Source organism: Rhinatrema bivittatum, chromosome 1 (genome assembly GCF_901001135.1).
Source record: "Rhinatrema bivittatum chromosome 1, aRhiBiv1.1, whole genome shotgun sequence".
NCBI classification, from domain to species: domain Eukaryota; kingdom Metazoa; phylum Chordata; class Amphibia; order Gymnophiona; family Rhinatrematidae; genus Rhinatrema; species Rhinatrema bivittatum.
In genome coordinates this window covers 532,468,827-532,483,350 of record NC_042615.1, presented here as the reverse complement: position 1 = coordinate 532,483,350, position 14,524 = coordinate 532,468,827, and the positions used below count along the sequence as shown (strand labels likewise).

The 14,524-nt window shown below is 40.9% G+C and overlaps 1 protein-coding gene across 7 annotated transcripts in view; it reads right to left on the bottom strand.

The window, feature by feature from the left end:
* The window catches only part of JAK2 (Janus kinase 2), a 419,848-nt gene that overhangs the window by 161,431 nt on the left and 243,893 nt on the right, over nucleotides 1-14,524 (bottom strand). For all 7 annotated transcript variants that reach the window (XR_003858317.1, XM_029613659.1, XM_029613675.1 and 4 more), the window contains 2 exons: nucleotides 14,154-14,273; nucleotides 60-194 (listed from right to left, as the gene is read on the bottom strand). Coding sequence is in view for 6 of the 7 variants with exons in the window: in XM_029613659.1 (XP_029469519.1) it covers nucleotides 60-194; nucleotides 14,154-14,273 (255 nt within the window). In the remaining variant the exon portion in view is untranslated. The remainder of the gene's footprint in view (nucleotides 1-59; nucleotides 195-14,153; nucleotides 14,274-14,524) is intronic.

Sequence of the window (14,524 nt, the reverse complement as noted above, 5' to 3'; positions counted from 1 at the left end):
AACACAGCAAAGAACAAACATATTACATGAATAAAGATATTGATAAATATAACACAAACCTCAGAATAGTTTCTGTGTGATTTATCTAGAACTTTTAGAAGGACTTCAGTCTTGTGCAGTTGACCATAGTCTCCAACTTCTTCCCTTAAACCTTTGAATATCTTGGTAAAGGTACCTTGTCCAAGACTTTCATGCTTAAAACAGAAAAGAAAAAGTGTTACAAAATGTAAAGAAGGATGTGTCTATTGTAGTTCTGTAATACAATGGTCAATAGCTCCCATTAGATGACGTATATACTTTTCTTGCTCAAAGCTTTTCTTCATTTTGCTACAAGGCAAAGAACTCTATGGCCTGAAAAAAAACCTGGTCTGTAAATTTATTTAAAAATATTTCTATTCTGCCTATAGCAAAAAAAAATGTGATGGATGGATAAAATAAAAACTACAAATATGAAAACATCAATAAAACAATTAAAAACATAACAAAACATAATAAAATGAAATTATGAATCAGAAAGCTGCTTGAAACAATAATGTCTTTAACTGTTTGCAAAAAATGTTTATATTTTTCTTGGGCCTGAAGAGAGTCTGTGAGAGCATTCCATAAAGATGGACCACAAATAAAGAAAGCTTCTTGATGCATCTCACAAAGTTGTGCAGATTTAACTGAGGGAACATCCAAGAGGGATTTTCTTTGTGATCACAAAGTTCGAGATAGTTGGTACAATTTCAGTACATTAAAAAGGTAATCTGTGTATCTTTCTGAGTTATTATTATACCCTGAGTTATATTCATACTGTCCACTAAGATGTCATTTTGAGAATGCTATAATGTATTAGGTGTTGCAGTTTATTTTATTTACAGTGTACACCGTACATGTGCCTCCTGGGCTTATCAGTTGTTGTTTATATATCAATAAAAAGAATTGAATACAAAAATCAAAAGGTAATCTGGGTCTACCTTTTTCATAATTTAAAAAAATCATCATGGATAATTTAAATTCTGTAAAGGTCTGTAAAGGTCTTAGACATGCATCCGCATTAAAATTAATGATCTGAATTGCTAATTTAAAACATATCTGCACGTTGTAGCACTGGATTTAATTTATAAAGGCTATATTCCAAAATTAGGGTTTTTTAAGGAAAGCCTTATGACTAAAAGTGGGCAGCAAACATCTACATAAAATTTAGGGGGAACTATTTTTTAGAAAGGCATCTACAACAATGGGTGTATGAGAGAGCGCCCTTCCCAACACATTGGAAGTTGCAATTATATTTCTGATGTCCATAAAATATATAACAACAATCAACCAATGAAAAACCAGAGAGAAAATTTTAGCAATTGGGAAGATAACATTCATTATCTCATAGAATAAGAAATGCCTTCCTTAATCATTGACTAGACTAGAATTTAAAGGTCTTAAAGTGAATTACTGAGTTATTATAACCCAGGGAAAGTTATCAATGGCCTGTTCATATATAAGGTTTGCTAGAAGCTTTTGAAAGTTATTTGAGCACACAAGTTTTTTGAATTATTCAACTTGGGTTTTTTTGGGGGGGGGGGAGGGCTTTAAAATTAAAATATTAAAATTAAGTTTTAAGAGTGTTTATGCAAGAGTCAGCTGGAATAAATGTATTACTGGTTACAATACAAGCATACTTTGATTTATGCTACATTTTAGGAGAGCAATGCTACCTATTGACACAGAGAAGGGAGGGCGGGGGCTGGTAAAGACATAGCAGCTGTGCTGTGGAAGGCTCTGCCATGCTGGCAAAGGGCAGAAGCAAGCCCCCACCTAGCACCAAGCTGGAGAGTATTGAATGATTTCGGTGAAAGCGAAGGGAGACAAGGTGAATGATGAAAGTGGGCAAAAGCAAAGGGGAGATAAGAGGGCAGGAGGAGGTAGTGAATGTCATCTCCTTCACCCTCAACCTCCCTGAAGTTAGCAATGCAAGCCTGGAATGTCTAGCACCCTTTTTTTTTTTTTTCTTACTGACCACAGTCCATGCTACCACGTGTTTCACCAGCAGCAGGTGTGAGAGAACTTGGGCCAGGGTGAGAGAACAGAGAGCTTGAGAGAGGGCTGGAGTGGGGGTGCAAAAAGAGTATGTGGCTGTCGAGTGAAAAGGGTCAAGAGTGAAAGATAAGGCAAGTAGAGGAGATACAGGAGAAGTATATATGTATGTATGTGGTGAGAATGAAGGGGATGAAGGAGCCAGGGGAGAGAGGTAAAAATATGCAGGAGAATAAGGGAAACGGGGTAGAGTGAGAATGAGAGAGCTGGAGGGGTAGGCATATACCCAAAAAGCAAAGCGGAAGCCGATCCAGTTGGCTGTGTTAGAGTAAAAACAATAGGAATCGGATGATCAAACGAAGCCCTTTATTATATGCCCAACTCTGGCCGAGTTTCGCTCGTAGAGCTGCCTCAGGGGCAATTCAATTGGCAGGACTTAAAAAAATGCCTGCTGGGCTGCTGTCACAATGTCACACTGTCACAAAATCACGTATGGATATACATTAGTTCCTGCATTAGCAGCAAAATGATTGTCGATGCATTCCGCAGGAACTAATGTATATCCATACGTGATTTTGTGACAGTGTGACATTGTGACAGCAGCCCAGCAGGCATTTTTTAAGTCCTGCCAATTGAATTGCCCCTGAGGCAGCTCTACGAGCGAAACTCGGCCAGGGGTAGGCATATAGAAAGTACGAGGGAGCTTGAGAGGTAATTGGAGTGGAAGAGAACGCAAAGGGATAAATAGAATAAAAGAGCTGGCAGGCAGAAAGAGGACACGCAAGAACTAGGGTGAAGAGAGGACATACATGAGCTGTAAGGGAATGCCTTATTTTGGACCTGGCCAGATCAGAATGTGTTAACTTATCTCTTACAGGGCTCTGCAGAAGTATGTGCCTGATACAAGATTAATTTATCCCTTACAAAGAAGCAGTTTAGCACATTCCTGAAACCACTATCGATTATCTGCTTCTTGCTTGTGACAGTAACTCAGAAATTGGGGGGGGGGAGGAGGGGAAGAGAGTAAACATATGTTAATTTTGTAAAATAAAAAGCATTCCATGCTGCTATGTATTGGAGTTTTGGGGGAGGATGAAATGCTCCTTCCCCCCGTCCCCCCACAGAAGCACTCACAGGCTTCATATAATAAGATAAGAGATGCAGTAGACTGTAACAGACTATTTATTTTATGCATTTATTTTTAAATACTTCTATCCTGCATGCTCTAAATACATCGCAGTGGTTTACAAAATTGTGTGCCTGTTGAACTAATGGAACTTCCATCAGACCTTTATTTTAAGACCTTACAGGTAGATTTTAAAAGCATTGCTCGCGCAAAAACAGCCCCATATATTTGGGCCACATGCGAGCAACATGAATTTTAAGAAGCTGGGAAGTATATGCGTCAAGAATAAGGAGGCAGAAAAGGGGCGGAGAATGGGCATTGCGAGGTGGAGCCAAGACTTGCGCGTGTAACCTCCGAATTTTGTAAGGCTGAACATGGCAATGCACGCCATGTTACTACTGGTCCTGATGAGGCGCAAGTCTGGAGATTTTGGGCCAGAGGGATCCTGAACACTTTATCTCCCACTGTAAGAGGGGCACTTTCAACTCAGGGTGGGTTGGGGGGGGGCGGTGTTACATTGGTCTGCCTAGGGCGCAAGGGTCTGTAGACCCTTGTAACTCACCCCACCAAATCCACCCCGAGTTGAAAATGCCCCTCTTACAGTGGGAGATATATAGTGTGTCAGATTGTCTCTCTCTCTCTCGCTCCCTCCCCCCCTCATTGTCATTTGTGAGTATGTGCGTAAATGCTCCAAACATATGCATTATAGGGATATTTTAAATGATACGCATATACCTACACACACGAGATAAAATTAAGTGTATTTTTGCTCGCGTGCCCAATACGTGCCTTTATGGGCACTTGCGTGCTCCTTTTAAAATTTACCTGTTAGAGTTCAGGTTGAAGTATATATCTGCAAAACTGCGCCCAACCAGGGTACTTTATCATAGCTGATTAATTTATGCAGCAATAAAACAAACCTAATCGTCTGCGGCAGTATATATCAATTATAAAGAAATCCACAGGTAAATTCACTAACTGTGAACTACGTCTTCATAACAGATACAATCGAGACCGTCATAAAACATGTGATATCGCATTTATTAGCAGTTATACAGCTTTGTGTTAACCACCCAGATGGTATACCGCTCGATAATTTTAATCATAAGTCTCAAATTTTTCAACATTTTTTCTGTGGTTCAGCAACATTTTGAGCATGCATCTCTTGGATCCTTTACAAGAGTTTCTATTTTGATTGAATAATTTATAACAAAACTGCAATAGTTAACAAATGACTGGTCAAACACAATCTCTGAGGAAGTATCGAAACATGATTCGTGTCGGGTTGGTGTTTTTTGCTCCCATATTTTTACAGTGACCAGGAGCTACAGATAAGTGTTGATTTTTTCAGAAACTCCTTTTAATTGCAGAACAAATGTTGAAAAATTTATGAGAGATATGATTAAAGTTATTGAGCACAAAGCTGTATAACCGCTAATAAATGAGATATCACATGCTCTTTTATGATGGTCTTAATTATATCTGTTATTAAAACGTGGGTCACAATAATGAATTTACCTGTGGGTTTCTTTATGATTAATTTATGCATCAGCATTACCACTTTATACTTTATCTTTGCCTGTATTGGGAGCCAGTGTAGAGAGGCTAACACCGGTTTAATATGACTGTATCTTTTTCTTTTGGACAGCATTCGTACATTTGCAGCTGTTGTAACGGGCGGAGTGCATTATTAGAAAGGCCTTAAAAGAGTGAATTCCCATAATCAAAGCCGGAAAAGACCAAAGATTGTAAAACTGTTCTAAAATCTTCTTTATTCAAGAACGGATGAAGTTGTCTAAGGATCCTAAGCTTCATGTACCCTGTCTGAATCTGATTCTTCATATGGGTTTTCATGGAAAGATTAGGTTCATATATTAATGCCCAAGTCTCAGATAGATGAGGATATTGGGATACTGTGCCATTTAATGCTAACCGATTGTGTAGCATCCATTTATTAATTGTTCCCATATAGATTTTTAAATATTCTATGGTGGTGAGAGCTGCAGGGAGACATCAGGTTGCGGAGAATATTGAAGGGCTGGGCTGCTGGGTCGAGGCCCTGGACTATTGTCCCCTTGCGGAGAGGTGAAAGTGGCCTGCCCAGGGGGTGGGCGGGTGTCCTCACATGGGATAGGGCGAATCTTGCTACCTCCCTGATCCTCGATGGAGGAGAGAAACTGAGTTAAGATCCTGGAAATTTGTGACACCGCCCGTGAGGCCAGGTCGCCACGGCCAGAATGAGATGTCGAGCCATCTGCCGAGGAATTTCTTGGAGGCAGTGCTGCCAGCAGGATGTCAGAGTCAGGACCTCTGGGCTGGACTCGTGCCCATTCCATTGCGGAAGAACTCTTGTGCCACTTTCAGAGGGGTACCTGTTATTGCCATGAAGACATCTGTCTGGATACTGAAGACAAATCCGAGTAGACTTGCTCAGAGGACCCAGAAGAGCGCGTGAACGCATATTCAGATGTCGGCTTCACATCAGAGAATCCGAGTTCCAACAACTCGTCATGGGTGAAGACAATCTATGGGTCTACAGCCGGAAGAGGCTTTTGGGAGGTCTTCCCAGTTGAGTGACTGAAGGCAGCTGGTTCCTGGTGACTTCTGGACGCCTTCTGCATTGAGGTGTTCAACTCGACGTGCCCCTGTGTCAAAGAGCTCTCCTGTGTCGATCCCAATGACGCCCGGCGATGATGCTCGATGCGCTGAGCGGAGACTCTTCCTTCTGCTTCGACTTTGACGCATGCATCGATGGCGCATCTCATGTGTGGTGCTTCGTGGTCTGTGTCGTGTTGGTGTGGCGCAGCACTCTGGCTGGCTGCGTCAAAGCTTCGACACCGTACGACACAGATTCCCTCAGTGGTTGAGCTGGTGCTTCTCCCAATGTTCCACGCGCCTGGGTGGCTTGGGGGCGCTGAAGGACGGAGGGGGACTGGCCCGCTTGTCCTTGCCGCTTGTCTGGCAGTTCCACAGAGGCGACCCTTTTGGATTTTTTAGGTTGGTCTAATTGCGTCCCTGGAGAAGAGTGGGCCGATAGGCGCTCTGAGCTGGGGGCATAAGACCTAGAGTTACCTTCTCGCAGCTGGTAGATCTTGCCAGCATGTTGGTGCTGGGACCAGGGGAACATGTGTCTACAGTCCCTGCAAGAAGCCTGGTTGTGGTCCGGGCCCAGGCATAACTAACAATAATTATGCCTGTCAGTGACAGACAATCTTCCTGCACTGGCAAAACTTGAAGCCAGGCGATCTTGGAGGCATTTTGACGAAAAAAATATTAGTGCTCTCTGAGGAGAGAAAAAAGCTCTGCGTACAGCCTGCAACATGGAAAGAACAGACTGAAGAGAAAATGGAGCTGCTTGGGAAAGGACGTGCAGCCGCACACAGAGCAAAGCTCTGTCATCTTTAAGAAGCTCCACCTAGCTGCCCCAGAGGGACGTACCGGACAGTATGGCTAAATCAGCCTGCTTATCTGCAGGAAAAACTTAGCATTAAAAGAAATTAAATTGTGGTCTGACCAAGGAATTGTGTTAATGTTAATTAAGGCTGGGTCAATCTTGATAGTGCTCTGATTATTAAATATCAGATCCAAAGTATGCGCGAATCTGTGGGTAGCACCAGAGATAACTTGTTTTAAATCCAAAGCTTCCATACAGTTGAGAAAGGTCTTATACACCTTGAAGATGGGAATTTGATCAACCTGTAGATTTAAATCACCAACTACTAAAGTTTTTGCCATATCAAGGGTGCTACTTGCAAACTATTATACCAGCAGAGACATGCTGTGTGCTAATAATCTGATTGGACAATAAACCAATCAAAGATTGAATAAGACAGAGGTTAATACTAATGTTTCAAAAGGGGCAGATATATCAACTTTGTATGGTACTAATTTTAGAGAACGTTTTGAAATAACCATAAGACCACCCCCTCTTTTTCCTTCCCTTGGTTGAGAAAAAAGAAAGTACTCCTTGGAGGAACATTGATCCCTACTACTTGATCATACTTTGTCAACTATTTTTCTGTTAATCAAATGCAGTCTGGACAAAGGAGGAGAAGATCAGAGAGGCATTCTGCAATCCTGAGCTCTTCTACAGAAGAGACCATACCACATAAAGGACATATAGCATTGCATATATCATTTCTTCCTGATTATTTTTATAACCAAGCATATATAATTATTAATAGAACTGGGATAAACAGTTGTGCTGACCTCGTATGTGAAGTGTCACGTGTACCGGATCCAGTCAGAAAGGGAATCTGCAGGATACTGGCACTTTGGTTCTTATATCCTTACTATACAGTGTGAAGCACAACAAAGCTAGCATAGTCTACAGGATCCCAGACTGGGATTTATATAAGCTTGGGTATTGTGATTTCAGTGCTTTACCGTATCTGATCAATGAGACTGTTCGTACATGCTGTCAGTATGTAATAAGTGGCGTAAGAAGAAGGGACCAGAACAGCAGGCTCCTAAGGTTCCAGACTGGACTGAAGCTCCCTGAGTGGTAGTGACAAAAGTGTGGGCAGAGACAGGGGAAAGGGCAGAACTTTAGGAAGGGGGGTAGATCTTGATTCCCCCATAAGTCATAGCATCTAGCCTACAGAAAATCCAGTTAGGAAAGAAAAGAGGTGCTGCTCAGAGGGTAGGGATGGGGGCTGGAAGTTGCTTATTGGGAGAATAAGTAGGGATATAATACAGAATGTGAGACTCTCCGGCATAAGGTGTCTGATAGAGAGAGGCAGCTGCAAGTACATCAGGCAGAACTGCAATTCAGCATGGACAAAGCGAGCCACTATCAGGGGGTGGCAGAGAAAGCAGCCTTTAGAATGGCGTGCTATAAATATAAAAAGCACTGGCACCCACAAGGTGCAAACCATGATTGCCAATGCTCCAGCTGAATGGAACCTGATAAGTGGGACAGTGACATTTTTTAATCCTCAGGGGATAAATATACTCCCGCTCAAAGATCTTATCAAGATAACAGAACAGAGCTCTGCTGTGACCGGACAAGTGAGGCCACAAGCCTGTCCGCTTGTAAAAAATGAAATGAAAATTCCGGTAGATGATAATGATGTGGAGGGGCACAGATGGGCCCAGAGACTCATGTAGGATTTCTCACACCAAGAAAGACTAGAAATAGCTGACAAATTTTGGCAGAGGAGTACTGAAAGTCTGCAGATATGGCTAATATGGTTGTTTGATGAGGGGGCTAAACATCTATATCTATACTGCAGATGTAAAATGGATGGGGCACCTTCTGTAGAGACCCCCCAGTTCTTATATGAATTTAAAAAATACCCAGTGAAGGTTTAGGATTTACTGACATGGGTATTTATGGGTGTAAAGAGTGAGTATACAGCAGAGCCTGAGTTGGAGGATGAACCAAAGCCTTGAAAAACCATAAAAGAAACTACACAAATTGTGAGGGAACATACTATGACGTCCGCAGTGTATCAGGATTGTTTTAAAATCATTGACTTTTTCCTTTGCTGGTTTATCCAAACCGCACTGGTTATGTACAAGGGGGACCATCTGGCCATATTCTCCATGACATATGAGGTCGCTGTGGGGATGGTAGATATAAATTTGTGGAAGCTAACGAAGACCGAACATTTAAAGCAGACAAATGTTAGAGATGGACAGTCCTCACAAAATATGAGGCAAGGCTGTAGCAAGAACAAGCTGTTGTCAAAAATTAGGGAAAGATTTCTGTGTGTCAAAACATGCCATAGAAATGAACAGGGATGCACAACGGCAGCAGCTGTCCTGGCCGGATACATTTGGCTCAGAGTTAAAAAAAAAAAAAAAAAGTTTGCATTTGGCTGAATCAATCCTGGAAACCAGGCTAATGGGTAGAATTGAAGGCAATAGTGAAGTCTCTATGGTGGCCGCTCCTATTACAGGGTAGGTATCTTTGACACCATTAAGAATATTGTTTTCAGTCAAAATCTTTTCTATTTTTCTACAATTTAAGTTGAGAAAATCTTGTATATTTCCACCATTCACTATCTGGAGACCTAAAAGATCTTATGTGAATTGAACACTAAATCAGTTAAGCTTTCACAATGAAAAAATCATAAATACACAATTTCACAACACACCACCACACAAAAATACTCAATTCTACTTTTTTATTCATGGAAAAGACTAATTAGGAAATTCATAAGAAAGAAAAAAATGTTCTGAAAGATTTTGATTAAACTTGCACAATATTTAAGAATCATGAAAACTCTCCACTGAAAGCACATTGCAATCGGTTTTTTTTTTAATGGAATTTAATTGCACATTAATATTTCCACTGTTTTATAAAACTAAACAAATCTCTTGAGCAAGAGTAACTTTTATTCTTAATTTCTTAAATAGTAGAAATATTCATAATCTGGCACAATCTCAATTTTATTTATCCACTTAGTTCATTATTTTTTTTATTTGTTTGCTCTAAATACCAAAACTGTGTTTTAATTACATTTTTAGGTTCCAATATCTATATAAATTAGTAAATATCAGGAGCGATCATTGCCAAGTATATTGGAAAGCATGCCATCAAGACTGATTCATACATAGAACAGTTTACTATAAGATTTCCTGTTTTTTGGGGGTATTACACATTTCATCCTGCATTTCCATACCCATAAAAAAATAATGGATGCAATAAACAAGAATGATGCAAGTATGCACTCTGGTTTATCTCCTTTCAAAGATGTAAATATTGCATGCTACGACGTTCAATCTACAATCCTACTCTCTTTCTGAGCCAAGTTTCAAATATGCTTTCACGTGTTAAAAACTCCAAATAGCACTTCACACCACTCAGGTGCAGTAAATAACTTTGTTCATCACACTGGTCAGGAAAACAGATAAAGGCTGACTTCTGTACGACTTCCCAGACTCATCTTGGGGAAACCACAACCAGTTGTTTTTAGGAAATTCACAGTGAATATGCATGAGAAATCTGCAAGCACTAGAGACCCATCATATACAAATTCATTGTGGATACCTCTGAAAACATGAGTGGCTATGAAGGTCCTAGGACAGGTTTTGGGAAGCCTTACCCCAAAGAGAACTGTTATACCCATTTTTGAAAGGACTTGTGAACAGCACTGTATGCATAAGCTTTGGTTTAATTATTTCTTTAAATAGGATCCTCTTTTTAAAATAAGAATTTGTGATTTCATGAGAACAGCATTTTCATTTGGAGTCCTAATGTCTTGATTTCCTACCAGCTTTCCATGTAACATAATCCAGGAAAAGTTGAAAAATAGCATCTATCTGTAGCCAATTCTGTGACAGTGAATAAAATGCCTTCCAGACTCTAAATATGGCACTCTGGATGGATTGTCACTTATGATATGCCAAGCTGGGTCTGACTATGGGTCCATTGAGTCCAGCATCTTAATTCCAACAGTGGCCGGTCTGGGTCACTTGAAGTACATGGCCAGATCCCAATAAGAAAGTTCTTTCCATATTGCTCACTCACAAAAATAAGCAGCAGAGACACCCAGCTCTATCTGGCTAATAATTATTTATGAACCTGTACTTCAGGCAATAACCTAAACCTTTTTTAAACTTATTATTGGGCAACAAATACCAAATCTTAACAATTGACTGTTTTAAATTTGTTTTAAATCTGCTAACATTTTCATGGAATTTTCTCAGTACTGTTTGATTGAATACATAACAGTTCTCTATTAACTTATTTTATACCACATTTTAATTGTATATACCTCCATCCTATCTTCTCTCATCCATCTCTTTTCAAAGCTGAAGAGCCCTAACCTGTTTACCTTTTCTTCAAAAGGGATTCATCCATCCCTTTTATCATTTTTGTTGCCCTTCTCTGCCATTTTCCTCGTTCCACTAGTATATCATGAATAGCTAGAACACCACTTGCCAATACCTTTATGCTTCTCAAAATCTTGTCCAATTCAGTGTTCCTGCCATTACTATTTCTGCTAGCAAAAAAATGTGACACAATTCACCATTTCTGGAGTAAACATTTCTTTCTTTTACGGTGGCAAATTACTACTCCTATACATTTTAGAGATGCGCCCCTTGTTTTGTTTAACAACTTTGATAAAAAGATTGCCTGCAGGATTCCTTGTAGGGTCACTCAAATTTTACACAACAGTTACCCCGGGTACCGTATGTTTGCTCCATTAAGACGCAACTTAGGGTTCAGAGGGGGAAAATTAAAAAAAATAAATGGTGGCTGCTAAACCGGCTCTGTTCCCGGGCATCTGTACGTCTTATAGAGCAAATCGTTTTCTGGCATTAAAATTAGGGGTGTGCATACAATTTCTTTTGTCCCTGTTTTGTTTTCGGGTCTGGGGAGGGCCATTTCAGTCCACTCCCCGGATCAGAAAACTTTTATCGTGTTATTTTGTGAAAAAAAAAAAACAAACCCCCTCCCACCCCACCCTCCTGACCCCCCCCCCCCGAGGCTTGCCAAAAAAGTCCCTGGTGGTCCAGCGGGGGGGGGGGGGGGGGGGGGGTCCTGGGAGCGATCTCCCCCTCTCGGGCATTCGACTACCAGTAATCAAAATGCACCGGTGGCCCTTTGCCCTTACTATGTGACAGGGGCTACCAGTGCCATTGGTCGGCCCTGTCACATGTTTGGAGCAATGGACGGCCGGCACCATCTTAAAAAAGGACGTGGTTCTGTTTCCTGTGGCAGGCTAGTTTTCAAACGGAGTCTTTTTTGGTCAGCACTACCAGAAGGACTGCAGAGTGCGGATCTCTTTGTGAGCTAGAATGGACATATGGCTCTTGGCAAGATTTGTGACTTTTTATTAAGGGCTCTTGCAGCTGAGGTTTTTCCCTTTTATGTTTAGACACCTGAGAGAGGCCTGAGAATTTAGTGCTTGACGAGGGTGAGAAAGATCTGTCAGTTAGTCTGGCAACATCTACATCAGAGTCTACTTCCAGCTCTTCTGCTGTAAATGCTATTTGCGGGTCTTGCCGCCATTGCGACTGTGTGCCCCCTCTGGGCTGATCTCTGTCCCTGGGTTTGTCATGCTTCAATGGCATCGAAGAAGTCTTTTTCTGCTCGTCTTTGGATGTAAGAGATGCCTGCATTGGCCAACACACTGTTTCTTTCCTAGAATGACGGTCCTCCAATCCTGCACGTTTTGATGCGTCATGTGTCGATTGAGTCGACTGGACGCATTGTGCGCCAGATGAGTCGGAGTTTCATGCGTCAGGTGACTCAGTGATCTATAAGTCTTGATTCGCTCTGTGTCGTGCTTAGATTTTATTGACTCCGATGCTACCTGTACAGATTTTTGCGACACACTAGGGTGTTCTGAAGATTTTTCTCCGGAACCCTTTTTGTCTCTGGGTGAGTCTTCTAACTGTTTTACTTGCGGCTCCAGAGAAGTGGATCTCTTACCTGTGACCGTCTTCATCTTTTGAGCCAGTAGGGTCTGGGTCGAACGGTAGAGGTCAGGGCATAAGAACCCGATGGGCCGCTCCTCAACCTCTCTCTAGTTTTTCGGCCCTTTGTCTCTGGGTCCATGGAGACATCCTGCCGCAGTTGTGGCAGAATGCGTCATCGTGGTCTGGTCTGAGGCAAATGTAGCAATAATTATGACCGTCTGTGACTGACAATAATTTCTTCCACATTGGCAGAATTTGAAATCCCGTTGCCTTCAGTGCCATGATAGCACTTAGTGCTTTTTTGGGTACACAAAAGTATTTAAGAAGAAAAGATAGAAAAAAGGTGCAAGAGAAAGATGAGTACGACTGTGAACTGCATGGGAAAAACGAAAACTGACGAGATGAGGAGATTCACGCGGGAACAGCCACGCAGGCGCACAGAGCACAGCTCTGTATACTTGGAGAAAATTCTGCGTTGGGCTGCCTGGAAGACGTCCCAGAGAGCATGGCTAATTCAGCCTGCTTATCTATAGGAAAATCCACTTTTCAGGCATTTTAAAGTGGATTACATGCAGCTATTTCCTTGCTCCCAGAGGGCTCACAATCTAAGTGTTGCACCTGAGGCACAAAGTCACAAGGAGCAAAGTAGGATTTAAACCTTGGTTTCCCTGGTTTGTAGCTCACTGCTCTAACCACTAGGCTCCTCCTCCACTCTTAGCCATACAAATCTCCTAGCCCCAATAGCTTTTGCCGAAGATCTTGAAGATCAATCTCATCATATGTTGTGTATTCTTCTTCTTTTTCTGCTTTCAGTGAATTGATCTTGGTGTGATCTTGAAGCTCAGTATGTTGAGAGACTTCTTTATGTTTTGTAAAATGTTATATATTGTACCATTTGCAGCTGATGAGCTACAATTCTGATCATTCACAGAGAGGCTGAAAAAAGACTGAAGGAAAGCATGCAGCGGCTGCAGTGCAAGAATTCCTTCACATGCTTGGAAAGACTTCTTTGGTCTTTCTGAGCTCTGAGAGCATTTTTCTGTCATGGTGGCATTGGATGACATCACCCACTTGTATAGCTATATTGCTCCTGCCTGTCCATGGAGAACGTACCTTTAATAAATATGGTCCTTGACAAAGGACCACAATTGGAAAAGCTATTAAGAATGCACACTAAGGACTGAACGAACAAAAGGATTTACATGCATAAACCTAGTCTATGCATTAAATGGGCTTTTGAAAATTGTCCAAGGGTTGTTCATACAAAATTACATACAAAACAATTTTGTGCATACTTTTACATGCACTAGAAAGAAGTTCCAGGGGACAGAGTTGGGGGCAAGGAAACCATTTACACACATACTTCTGAAAATCAAAATGCACATTCACACCTGCTATATGCTACCAGAGTTCTTGCATATCTGCTAATTTTCAAAGCAGACTTGTGCACATAAATCTACTTTGAAAATTTGGGCTAAAGCCTGTGTTTACTTTATATAATCAGACTTCAGCTCGACAAATATGATTATAAAATCAAAGAAGATCTGTACAAAGCTGAAACCAAATTACATTTCACTCTATGTTTTCTATGTAAGATACACAGCTGATATTAAATGAAAGCTGCTTTAAGTAAACTTACAAATGTTAAATCTTCATTTCTGATTTTGTGAAACACCATCTGGTTGACATTGTTGTGCCTCTGAAGTGTAGGCGACAAAGGCACATCAGAAACACCATTGCTTCTGAAGATCAGGAGATTGATTGTATCTAAAGAAAATAAAAACAAACATAAAATTTAGTTATGTTCTTGCTACTACAGAATCACAAACCTCATATTCTAATATTGATATATTATTCAGGAAAAGGAACTATTATTACACAAACAATCCTTCCTTACAAATGATCTTACAGTTCTTAAAAGTAAATGTGAGTCATCATACTGCAGTAAATGAATGTCTTGAAAATAATTAAAAGTAAAGTTGGTTCTATTATACATAGATGTCTTGAACT